This window comes from Dermacentor andersoni, chromosome 2 (assembly GCF_023375885.2).
Source record: "Dermacentor andersoni chromosome 2, qqDerAnde1_hic_scaffold, whole genome shotgun sequence".
Classification (NCBI taxonomy): domain Eukaryota; kingdom Metazoa; phylum Arthropoda; class Arachnida; order Ixodida; family Ixodidae; genus Dermacentor; species Dermacentor andersoni.
In genome coordinates this window covers 72,575,237-72,587,197 of record NC_092815.1, presented here as the reverse complement: position 1 = coordinate 72,587,197, position 11,961 = coordinate 72,575,237, and the positions used below count along the sequence as shown (strand labels likewise).

Below are 11,961 nucleotides of genomic sequence, written 5' to 3'. Positions count from 1 at the left end.
ACCGTCATGGGCTCTCTCTGAAAAAGAACTGAAATTTTTGCGTGCGGCTTAAGATATCACTTATAAAAGGTTTCGCTTTGAATAATTTGTTGTTCACGTGGGCTGACTGATGCTGGCTGAGTGTATAAGTACGTGGGCTGACTGATGCTGGCTGTGTGTTTTCTTTTGCCCTGTCTTTTAATCGCTCTACCGCACACCTATTCAAGAAAGAAAGAAAGAAAGAAAGAAAGAAAGAAAGAAATCGACAGACAGACAAAGTGAACGTTTGGTTAACCTTCCTTGGTACTTTTTTGTTCCAAGCGGCGCAGTAATCAGATAGGGAAAGAAACGCGATGTACCTTTACGTGGCCAGCGAGCCCCTTCGCCCAGCACTTCGTCTCTTTTCTTGGCTGCCTATTCGTCCTCGGTCGCACGGGTATGACGACAGCGATACATCAAATACAATCACACGGCGAGCGGGACAGGTTAGCAGGAACCGGGTGTGGTTACCGGCGCCTTGGAGAAAGCAATCAGAAAGGAAGAACCGCGCGTCGTCTCGCGGCCGTCAACCAGTTCTACATCTTGTGGTCACGAAAGTTGGGAGCGCCTCTTAGGAGAGAGAGAGAGAGAGAAGATTGGGGAAAAGAGGACGGAGGGGTAGGAGGATGGCGAGACCGGGAAACGGCAATAGAGGAACGGGACGAGGGGAAAGAGAAAAGACGATACGAGGGGAAGCCAATGTACGACTGGCGGTCTTCCTCCTCTCTTCGGCGAGCGCAGCGACTCCAGAGGGAGAAACGGCGTGCCACGAGCACCGGCGGGCGCGAGCGCCGAGTCGAGCGCGGCGCTCAGTGCTGCGCCGACCGCAGTGTTGGACCCGACGCCCTTTCGAACGGTGCGGCAGGGGTGAGCGACGGGCCGTCAAAGAGTCCGACGACAGGCGCGCTCGAACACCTGCGGAGGGAGCTTGTTTCCTTCGCACGATTGCCAACAAGTTTGATTCCGCTCTACGACAGTTTTTTTTTTCTTATTGCTTTTTTTGTGCCCGTTGTCTCCCAAGGACTGCTGCCACTGCAGAAGCGGGTCTCATTTTCGGCGTTGTGACTCAGCCGTTGGAAGCTTGTGTGAAGATTTTGCTGTGAAAAGGGAAGAAAAAAAAAAGATGGAAGGTTGGGCGCAAATCTTGTTTCTTCCGCGAAGTCTTCCGGCAAAGGTAAGAGCCAAATTTGAAGCAGGGCGCGATTTGTGGTGAGTCCTCGTGACCAGTGGCAAATTACTCGAGATTTTGGTGCTGATTGGTCATTTTGTTTCCTGCTCGGGACAGTAGCCTGAGGGCAGAACAGGCCGCATTCGTGGTGGGCCTCACTTAATCTCAGCGTGCTCATTGTGCTTTAGAATTTCTCCCTTAGACGAAGCGTAATTATTAAAATGGGGTTCTGAAGCATAAAAGCGTGGCTTTGGCGGCACTGCAAAAGCCCCCCCTCCCTCCCCCCTTAATTTATATGCATCTTGAAATTTCTACAGCATCAAATTGAATTTAATGTTGATGAAAAACCCCGCTGCATATTTCGTTCGCTTACGGTTTCACGCAAGATAACTTAAGTTCATTCAATTGCCTTTGTACACTTCCTCCTTTCGTTGCTTCACCAGACAGTCGCGGGATCGAATCCCGGCCACGGCGGCCGCATTTCGATGGGGGCGAAATGCGAAAAACACCCGTGTACTTAGATTTAGGTGCACGTTAAACAACCCCAGGTGGTCGAAATTTCCGGAGCCCTCCACTACGGCGTGCCTCATAATCAGAAAGTGGTTTTGGCACGTAAAACCCCATAATTTAATTTTTTTTTTTTGCTTCACCAGACAGCGTGTCACGTCCCTTCGGTAATATTTGGGCGATGACACAAGGCGCTTTATCTTCTTCAACAATATTGTCACGTTGTAGTGATGGTGAAAAATCACTGTGTGCCACAACTCTGAGTACTGCGGCGAAACAAGTTCAGAAGTAGTGATACTATGACACGTCGGAAAATTGCTCGGAAATGAATACCAACTTGTATGTTTCATTTTAGTCCTTATATGAACGTCCCAAAAGCACGCGCTTCATGTCTTTTTGTCCTCATTTTACACATTGCCGTCGTGATTTTCAGCCGCTGTTTGCTGAAGATTAAGCCTGGTATTCCATATATATGTATGAACGAGGAAGAAGGAAACCAAAGGGCCTGATTTTTATTAGTGACAGCAAACAAGCAATGACACCAAGGACAGCATAAGGTCTATTATGTGCCATTCTTAATTAAAGAAATAATAAATTAATGAAAATGAAAGTGGATGAATAGTAACTGGCCGCCGGTAGGATGCGAACCCACGTTTTCGTATTACACGTGCTATGTTTTTGCCAACTGTGTTACCGTGGCGCAGTTTTCCCATCCACTATCTTGGGTACTTATGCTTACCTACTAGTCTTAGTAGGAGTCCCTATTAGTCCCTTGGAATCTTAGCTTGCGCCACTACACCCAGGTTTAGTTCCAGTTTCAGGGCATATGCATAGTCATTGCGAATTGTTATCCTTATAACGCAATGTGTTATTAAAAATGAACAATTTCCAAAGTCGCAAAGCCGTCTGATGCCAGAAGGACAAAGTTTAGGCAAATACATGTAGTGCCTGTCATTCTGATGCTGGCTGAATCGTCCTACTTGCAGCTCCTGCACACAATAGCGCCAGAGTTCTCTCAATTAATTTTTGGAGAAGCCTCTATGCTCTGGCTCTTTCTGTAATAAAAAGAAACCCGCGAGACGTTTCTTCATTAAACTCTTACGCGCAGGTATTCCTCCTATGCTTTCTTGTGCAGGCCAGAGGTAGTGACACTGCTACATCGCTCCCGCAGGAGTAAGGGTGATGCCCAACGCCTGGTTGACCTGTACTTCCCATTGCCGTAGTCAAGCGGTACACCGCCTGCACAAGCATTGCCTGTTCAAGGCTTCTCACTGTGTCTGGCGTGCCCGGATTGATCATTGAAAGAATCGGTCTCGACGAATGAGCCGAGGAGCGCAAGCGAATTCTTGAGATACTGCTCGCACGCCACGCGATTCTCCATGTCTCCGACCGAAAGCATGCTACTGGAGGTCTCCTCGCCGACGTTCATCGTGAACGGAACCCTGCCAAGCGTGTCGATGGCCGCTGAGGAACCTGTGGCATCGCCTGCCACAATCGCCACGCTCGCCTCTCTGTTCGCTGCCATCGGCATATCGGGGGTGCTGGGCAACGCGTTCGTGGTGTGCGCCGTCCTGGGCGACAGAGACATGCGCAGTTCGGTGACCAACCTGTTCATCCTGAACCTGGCACTAAGCGACCTCACCATCCTGTTGGCCTGCGTGCCGGACATCGTGCTCTTCATCCGGAACCGCGGCTGGGAGCTGGGCTTGGGCCTGTGCCGCACGCTGCGCTTCGTCGAGGTCATGGCCCTCTACGCCTCGGTGATGACTCTGGTCAGCGTCTGCGTCGAGCGGTAAGCTGTTTGGCATTTCGTGCTATGTTCTGCCGCGGCCAGCGGTGACTCAGCGGCTAGGGAGTTTGGCAGCTGAGTCAGAGGCATCGGGTTCGATTCACGGTCGTGGTAACTGCAGTGTTGGAATGCGAGAAGGCTTTGTGCGCGCACTACATAACCGCACGGTGCGGGAAACTATAATCCGCAGTCCTCCGTGAAAACGTTCCTGATAAAACGTTCCTGAGTCGTAGTATTGTGACGCGATATTGAGTCAATTAACAGTTTAACGGCGTATATTTCGCGTGACTAAGTAGCGAGAAGGCGGATGGTTGCCTTTGTGCCTTCTCGTAAAAATTGTATAGCACAGAGGGCCTTCGCAAACATCAATTAATCGATGACCTTAGCAAACATCGATTCAGCGCTCGTCAATTGGCTATACACAAGACTGGGCGTACGGAGTAGTAGGGCACTTGTTAGCCGACGCACTTTCCATCGATGCTATTGTAATTTCGCGCTCTAGCGTGCGTCGACAGAACAGACGGTGCATGCTTCTTGATGCCAGCTATTTCTCAACGCTCGAGCGAGGACCCAGGCTGCCCCCATCCTTAGTCACGAGAAATATAAAGCGTCGCCTAAATTTAGTGGTAGATTATTTCATCAAAACGTTCGTAATAGATTCCGTGGACCGTCTCCTGACTTATTGCTAGGCGAAAAAAAAAAATGAATACGTGGCTCGTTTACATAAAGCTCCCGAAACTGCCTTTTAGACGTACCCAAGAAAAACTCAAAAGTCGCTTTTCTAGCAACGTAGCCATTTGGGTTCTAGCCGACGTGCTTGGCGTATACAGCAGCCCCAGATTAGGTGATTATTTGACACTGACTACTGGGGACTGTATGAGTATCAAGTATTCGTTGTCGCCAGGAATCGGCTCCCAAGGTGATCTGGTTGCAGCTCCAGTTTGCATCCATCGGCGGTAAGCAGATTTGCGGAACGCTTCTCGAGTATCTACTAAATTTTGTAGTTTAAAAGAATGCTGAGGTTGTCGGTATAAGAACTAAATTATTTATTCAGAATTATAGTTGGGGTAGGGAAAGTAAAATTGTTCGATATTCTCGGAAAAACAGAGTATTAACGCACATTCATTCTAGTGAACGTGAAGACAACTTGGCAAGGGGGTCAATTTAAGCCAACAAATTACCGAATAAACGAAATAAGAAATTAATTTAAAACACGCACTGTCAAGGAAAATACTGAAGCACAAAGGGCATAGGGTGACAAAGGTCTGAAGCATTGAAAGTAAGTAATTGGTGCCCAGTCATATTAAATGCCAAAGCATAATTTAAGAGGAAAATAGAAGCAGATTTCAAGAAAACTAAAGCTGGAAGAATGCAGCGAGTGTGTAGAGGACCAAACACGCGTTGACGGGGACTCAGGGCCGTCAAAACGCCTGCGTGGTATGTGGTGGTTTGAAATCGGAAGCAGGGAACTTTTAGGGGCTGATGATCATGAGTTCCAATTTTGTTTCGCAGGGAATTGTCGGAAGCAGAGATACGTGATTACGTAACTTGTAGGGAACATAACCTCGGCTATTCCCCTCGCGTTATATTCCCTATCATGATGGGTACTGTTCTTCATTACTTTGCTTCGGCGGTGCGTATCAGCCATCACTACATAGAAGAAATGCTCACAAAACGTCAACTGACTAGAGCAGCCCGTCTTGGTTTGCAAGTATTAGACCGGCGGCTTCGCTTTCGCCGCGTCACAATTTCGATAGGTCCAGTCCTCCTAATGTCAACTGCTCTATCGTCACCCGACCACTGAAGGAACTGAGGGTGAGTTCGTCGGTATAAAGCTACAGAGAAACGTGCTTGCGATTAAAAAAAAAAAGCGCGCGTCTACCGAAACCGCGAGGTTATGTGCGGTATGCTTTGTGTCAGTGAGACTGGTCAACAACCTCACAGTGCCACTCCTTTCTCTTTGGGGCTTCATTGTAACTTTGTCATGACATCGGCTCTGGTTTATTGTGTCCTGTCGTGTGCTTGGAGAGAAGCTACGATGGGGCTGACTTCATGGATACCTTAGCGCAGATCAAGTTCTCGATAACGACTTTAGACTACACCTGAGTAACTCGTGCAAACACAATAAGAAATGCAGCAGATGATGTACCATGTATAAGGACGCAAATTGAATATATATATATATATTTGTCGCTCTTTTTGTCGTTCGGTCGATATGAATGTGCTGAGGAGAAGGATTACATCATAGGCCCTATAATATCAAACTATTCCAATCTGTTTTGATTTCAATCTCTAGGAGTCAAACTTACGTAACGCTGACGCACGCACCGGGTGGTGACCTGCAGCTTCGTGTGAACAGTCCAATCAATTGCTCTCCTCGTTCATAGGAGGTCACTTTTGTGTACTTTCTAAGCAAATAGCCATCACCTATCTTGACAGGTATTTCATATATAGTTGGGTGACAAGAGACGATGGGCATGCAGAAGGGGAGAGGCTTTTGGTGGAGCCGAATCAGTGCATTCAAAGTATATAGCCGGATGAGGAAGGCGGTGCCGGCGTCCACAATTGGCCCACTTCGCCTTGCTTAGCTTGCTGTGGTTGGTCGAAAATCGCGGCGGCGTGCAAACGGAACATTTAAACGATGTAAAATGAATCCTCAGCGAAGAAGAGTTGGCAAAGCGACGTTTTATACGTGCTGAGAGGGCTCCATAATGGTGTACATCTAGGCAATTTTTTTTATACGCAAATAATTGCATTCTCCTCGGCAGCCGCGAGCGCCAGTGCCAGAGCAATCGGCGGACAGTCACTTTTGATTCCTTCGAGAACAGGGAAGACTCCGGTTATTAAATAATAATAATAATAATAATAATAATAATAATAATAATAATAATAATAATAATAATAATAATAATAATAATAATAATAATAATAATAATAATAATAATAAAATTAATAATAATAATAATAATAATAAATACTAAGTTTTGTTCGGCATAGTAATGCATCTTTACCGCGTACACTTTGACGGGGTAAGTTCTCGCGGTTTTGTGACGTTGCGGGAGGGAAAGGGCAAGTGGGTATTGCCCGCAAACTTTTGATCTATAACGCAGGGCTAATGACGAAAATGGCTTAGTCAGAAATAATTATCTTTATTTCCTTTGGTCTCGCCACGCATAAGCAGAGTGGACACGTCATACAGGTTGGAGAATTTTCGCGGTTTCGCTGACGCCGCGGGTCAGGCAGGCGAAGTGCGGTAACTGAAAAAATTTTGACCATTCATGGTCAAAATTCCGAGCCCGGACTGCCCTCTGTGTGGTGATTATGCGGACTTCGAACACGTCCTGTGCGGCTGCGCCTCTGCCGGTGCCCCTTTCACTCAAGAGGAAAAGATGAGGCTAATTAGGGCCCAGGATCAGACCTCTCAAATCATGGCAGTCCAGGGGGCCCGCGAGAGGGCCGTCAGGTTTCACCTGATGGTCCCCGAGTGGGCCTAGCCAGGTGACGTGGAGTTCACTTACGTCTATAGTGGACCGAATAAAGTTGTTTCACACACTCACCATTCATGGAGGGCTCTGACTTCAGTAGTGGAAGGGAATAGATTTACGTTATAGTGCCCCATCTTTTCAGATTTGTTTGATTTTGAACGCGATGACTAAGTAGGCAACATCGTTGCTTCATTGATTGTTCGATAAATGCGAACTCCCAGTACGCCAGTGGTTTAGTTACATTGCAAAAGACTTAAATCATTTACGTTAATGCCATTTTATTCCCTTTCTTTCTTTTGCTCCCGCATTCTTGAATTTCCAAGTAACACATCAACCGTGGCATTTTCGCCATGCTTTCCATGTCGGAGGGGAAGACGAATTCAATAAATTGCGCCGCTCCTTTAGCACTTTCAACTGAGAAGCTTTGGCTACTCCTGGTGCGTCACGTCCGACGCAGCCACAGGACGTTGGCGCAATTTCGCCTCCACATGGCTTCAAATGAACAAACGAAGACGAGCAGAATAAACCAACCCTTCATTCCTTCGTTATCCTATTATCTTTTTGTTTTTCCTTCTACCACTCCATGCGTCCTATTATACTCCGTCATCATCATCCATCGCAAGCGGACCCCATCTTGGATGTTAATTGTTAAAATAAGCTGCTCGTACGTGTCCTTTAGCAAAGAGGACGAACAGGAAGTACGCAGGAGAATGCGGGTGGAATGCTGCATGGCCTCCAGGCGTGTGGACCCCTGCATTGCTACCTACAAGTTTATTCAGGGCGCAAAAACGACTACCGTGTTAAATTTCCAAGCGCGCCAGGTGCTTTTATCATTAATCATTCCAGTTAGTTTGATATTTACGCAATGATATATTCTCAAAATTCCTCATTATAAGTTTATTGTTTTATTATTTACATTATTTCACCTACTTCCCCAAATAGGCTTAAAGACATAATTTAAACATATTATTCTCTCTTTTTGCAATGTCTCACTAACAAATATGATCATCCATCTTTTAAAATTCTTAGTTTGCATTTTCTTATTTCATCGCTCGCACGCACGCATGCACGCACGCAGGCACGCACGCACGCACGCACACACACACACACACACACACACACACACACACACACACACACACACACACACACACACACACACACACACACACACACACACACACACACACACACACACACACACACACACACACGAGCTACGGAAGCAACTGATTCTTAGCCAATCTCTCGTAGTTGGTAAGCGTCAATATTTGAGAAGAAACAAGAAAAAAAGAGCATGGAGGCCTTGTCCATGCATTTCGTTTCAGTTAGTTTGACTGGTCAGGTACGTAGGCACTCTTCTTTCTTCGATCCTACCTTTTGAATATTGCGTTTCTCCTCTTAAAATAGCTATTTGTAATACGCCGCCCGCTGCCACTGGATTATTGGCCTATTTCTGTTAGTGGGTATGTACCATAGATGAGGATCATGATCACCAGCAGCATCATTATCGTCATCTTCATCATCGTCTTGGGTAGAAAGCCTGCGCGCGACGCCTCGTCCCCTGCTCAGAAGCTACTCGCAACTGCCTAACGCGCGTTCGAGAAGATGGCCGCGATCAACCCACACGACTTGCTGACAGGCGATCTGGGTGTCCCTATGAATTCAACGCAACCGAGTTCGAGGGCTCCGTTCCAGAGCTCCGGGAGGGCGCTGTCCAAGAACGATATCCCATCAAGGAGCCAACCGCCGTACGCTGCCGGTGAGTCGAAGCCGGCGACTGCTAAGGCGATCCTCGCTTCAAGCTACGCGCTAACCGGGGCTCGTAAGGAAGATAAGTTAGTCGCGGCACCGGAGATAAATGAGAAGCATTTTAGGGACAAAGAAGAAATCGAAAGGGTGTTTAAGCAGAGACGACAGACTTTGCCTTCAGTAATGCCTCACAACCAAATTGTATTGCGAGACTATAGCGTTCCTAAAGCCTCCGCCTCCTCCTGCACATCTCTGGTTCCTCAGGAGGAGAATTCTTTGAGTGTTAGACCGTCGCAAGATGTCGTGGAGAGCAAATCGGGGACATTAGTGGAATATCGGCTAGCAAATTATGGAAGGGTTGGAAGGTCACCGCAAGTTAAGCAACCAAACCTATTTAAATACCCTTCCAGTCCAGCTGCCACTACAACTTGCGAAGGAAGCAAACAGATCTCATATTCGGCGACTAAAGAAACGCTGCATAGCAAAAATAAGCAGAAGCCAACCGAAGAGAAATCGCCAGCTGAAATATTGCAGGGAAGAAATTTATTTAGCTTCAAAGACTCTACGGCTACAACGAAAAAAAGTACACTGTTGATGGCAGAACCCCCCAATGTAGAAGAGTCAACAATAGCGACAAAAACACCAGGGCCATTTCTTCAAGAAGCACATCCGCGCGATCTGCTGACCAGCCACAACGTCAGCTTAGCCAACTTTTCGACGCCTTCGTTGCGGACTCCGCCAAGGACATCAACCCGAAGAGGGCCGTTTGCTTCAACTTACAGTAGTTCCACTACGAGTCTGCTAGATACACGTCTGCCGACGACCGTACCTGCCAGCTCAGCCTCTCGCTGGACCTATAGCAGAGCAGAGGCACTGAAGAAGGATCCCAAAGGCGTGACAGCATTACACGGCATGTACCAGAAGACTCCTCTCAAAGTACCGAAAAGGGAAGAAGCAGACATTATCGGCCCTAGTAATTCATCGAGAAGCGGAGAATCGTCGGCTGCATCGGACAATTCTTCGTCCTCGAGCGGAACGTCTGGAAACACGCAGCCCTCAACAGCTGCGGTTCAAAAATTGCCACCGAACAGTTCTCAGAGATCGCAAGCCCATGCCGAGCACTCACTCAAGATGGCCAGCGAATTCGTCGACAAGCAAACCGGGACATCAGCTCCTCAGTTTGCGAAGCTCGTGCAGCGAGTGGGTCAGGGAGAATTGCGGAATGTTGGTCTCACGGAGAAAAGCAGTGCAGCGCCCAAGGAACACAAAGGACGATCGACGATCAGTTTTAAACTGAGAAAATCGGGATCGAAGCAGAGCGTGTCGTCCAAGAAATCAAGCTCTCGCTATACGACGACCGAGAGCACTGGCGAAAGCTTAAGGAGCACCACGGCTGAGTCTCCATCAGAACGGGCAGAAACAGTCGTTCGGACGGGCGAGCAGCGTGTTCGCAGAAACGTGGAGCAGGGGATCCACAGGGAGAAGTTTCTTTACCCTGCGGCCGTGTGTCTGGCGTTTGTCCTTGCTCTCGTGCTATGCTTTTTGTTCTGGCCCAAACAGGAGCCGTCTGCGAAATTGAGAAGCCATACTGACAATATTCGATTTGGCGCGACCTGCGCCTCTGACGCCTGCCTCCGACGTGCTTCGTACCTGAGCGATCTTCTCTCCTGGCGTGACGTTGAACCGTGCGACGACTTCAACGCGTTTGTGTGCAGCCACTGGCGAAGCCGGTTTACATCGACAGCCAACTACTATTCAACTTCAACGGACAATGACGACGCCGAATTTCTGGAGGAAAAAGTTCACGCCTTTCTTCAGGACGGGCGTCGAAGACCTAAGATTGCACAGCCACTGAAGTTTCTCCACGACGAGTGCATGAACTTAAGGCGCATCGATTACGAAGGCGTGCAGGCGCTCAAGGACTCGATGACGTGGTTTTCTCTGGAAGGATTTCCTCTGCGTGCTCCTTTAGGGACGAAGGTTTCCGTCTGGAGAACAGCTGCTCAACTTCTCCGGAAGACGGGAACTGTAGCGCTGCTCACTCTGAGTGTTGCGTCTCACCCAGTGGCGGAAAACAAAGACGTTGTGTCGGTGGGGCTACCTGAAGTTTTGACATCTTTCGGTCCTATTGAAAGCAGTGAAGTGATCCGCCTTTACACAGAGGCAGTGTTTTCAGCGATTAAAATAGCAAAAAAGGAGTACACGCCACCAAGAGACATTCTCTCCATAGCCAGATTTGCCAGCAACATCGAGAAGCTCGTTCAAGCGGCGCCGAGAGGAAACACAGCGAAAGTTGAACGCCTCGAATCACGCCCAGACCTGCAGGAGTTTATAAACGCAACGCTTCAGGGATTCGAAGGCTCTGTCGCTGACGGCGCTATGTCCTATGTGTTAATACGGTCGCCCAACTCCACGCTCTCCATATTAGAGCTCGTCGCGAATACCGAGCCTCACACCGTCATGAATTACCTCGGTCTTCGGTTCATGATTCAGGTGTCGCCGTTCATGCCGTATTCGAAGCTACTCGACTTGTTGAGCATAATCATTTACGGCAAGACTCGAATGGCGCCGCCTCGATGGCGACTGTGCGTGCGCGTGGTGGAGAGAGCGTTACGCCCGCTTACATTTGCTTCTGTATTCGCTCACGGCAAACTGCGCAAGTCCGCGTCCAGCCTGATCGGTATGGTTGACGCAGTCATCGTTGAATCGCGGAACGAAATGAACGAGTTACCGTATATATCGTACTCCTCGAAGCACCAAATACGTGAAATCCTTTCGACAAGCGACGTCAGGGTGTTCGGACCTAGCTGGGCCACCGATTCCGCTCCGGTCGCTGAATACGTCAAGAAACTGCCCGACGTCACAAACTTGCGTTGGGGACTTGACACCTTCGTCGCCTACCACGAATACACCTTCTCCCACGTCTTGACTCGCGGTTCTCGGAAACGCTGGAGCCGGTCCGTATTCAGCGCTGACTGCTGGCACGAAACGCATCCGAGAAGCGTGTATGTTCCTCTGCTCTCCTTCAACCTGTCGCAGGCTTTGGACGAAGGCGGCGCGGACGTTCTGCAGTTGTCGCGGCTCGGACCCCGACTGAGCCGTTGCCTTTTCGATATGCTTCTTGACGAAGCCGGCTCGGCAAACGGCACCGCGAGCTGGCTCAATGACAACACGTGGATGAAGCTTCTCGCAGCCGAAGCTTGCCTCGACGGCCGGCGGGACTACCTGCGCCTCGCGAGGTT

At 48.6% G+C, this 11,961-nt stretch overlaps 1 protein-coding gene across 1 annotated transcript in view; it reads left to right on the top strand.

Moving 5' to 3' along the window:
• The first annotated feature begins 825 nt into the window (after positions 1 to 825).
• The window catches only part of LOC126541858 (neuropeptide receptor 15-like), a 40,561-nt gene continuing 29,425 nt past the window's right edge, over positions 826 to 11,961 (top strand). The window contains exons 1-2 of the mRNA XM_050188800.2: positions 826 to 1,192; positions 2,829 to 3,485. Of these exons, the coding sequence (XP_050044757.1) occupies positions 3,073 to 3,485 (413 nt within the window). The 5' untranslated portion in view covers positions 826 to 1,192; positions 2,829 to 3,072. The remainder of the gene's footprint in view (positions 1,193 to 2,828; positions 3,486 to 11,961) is intronic.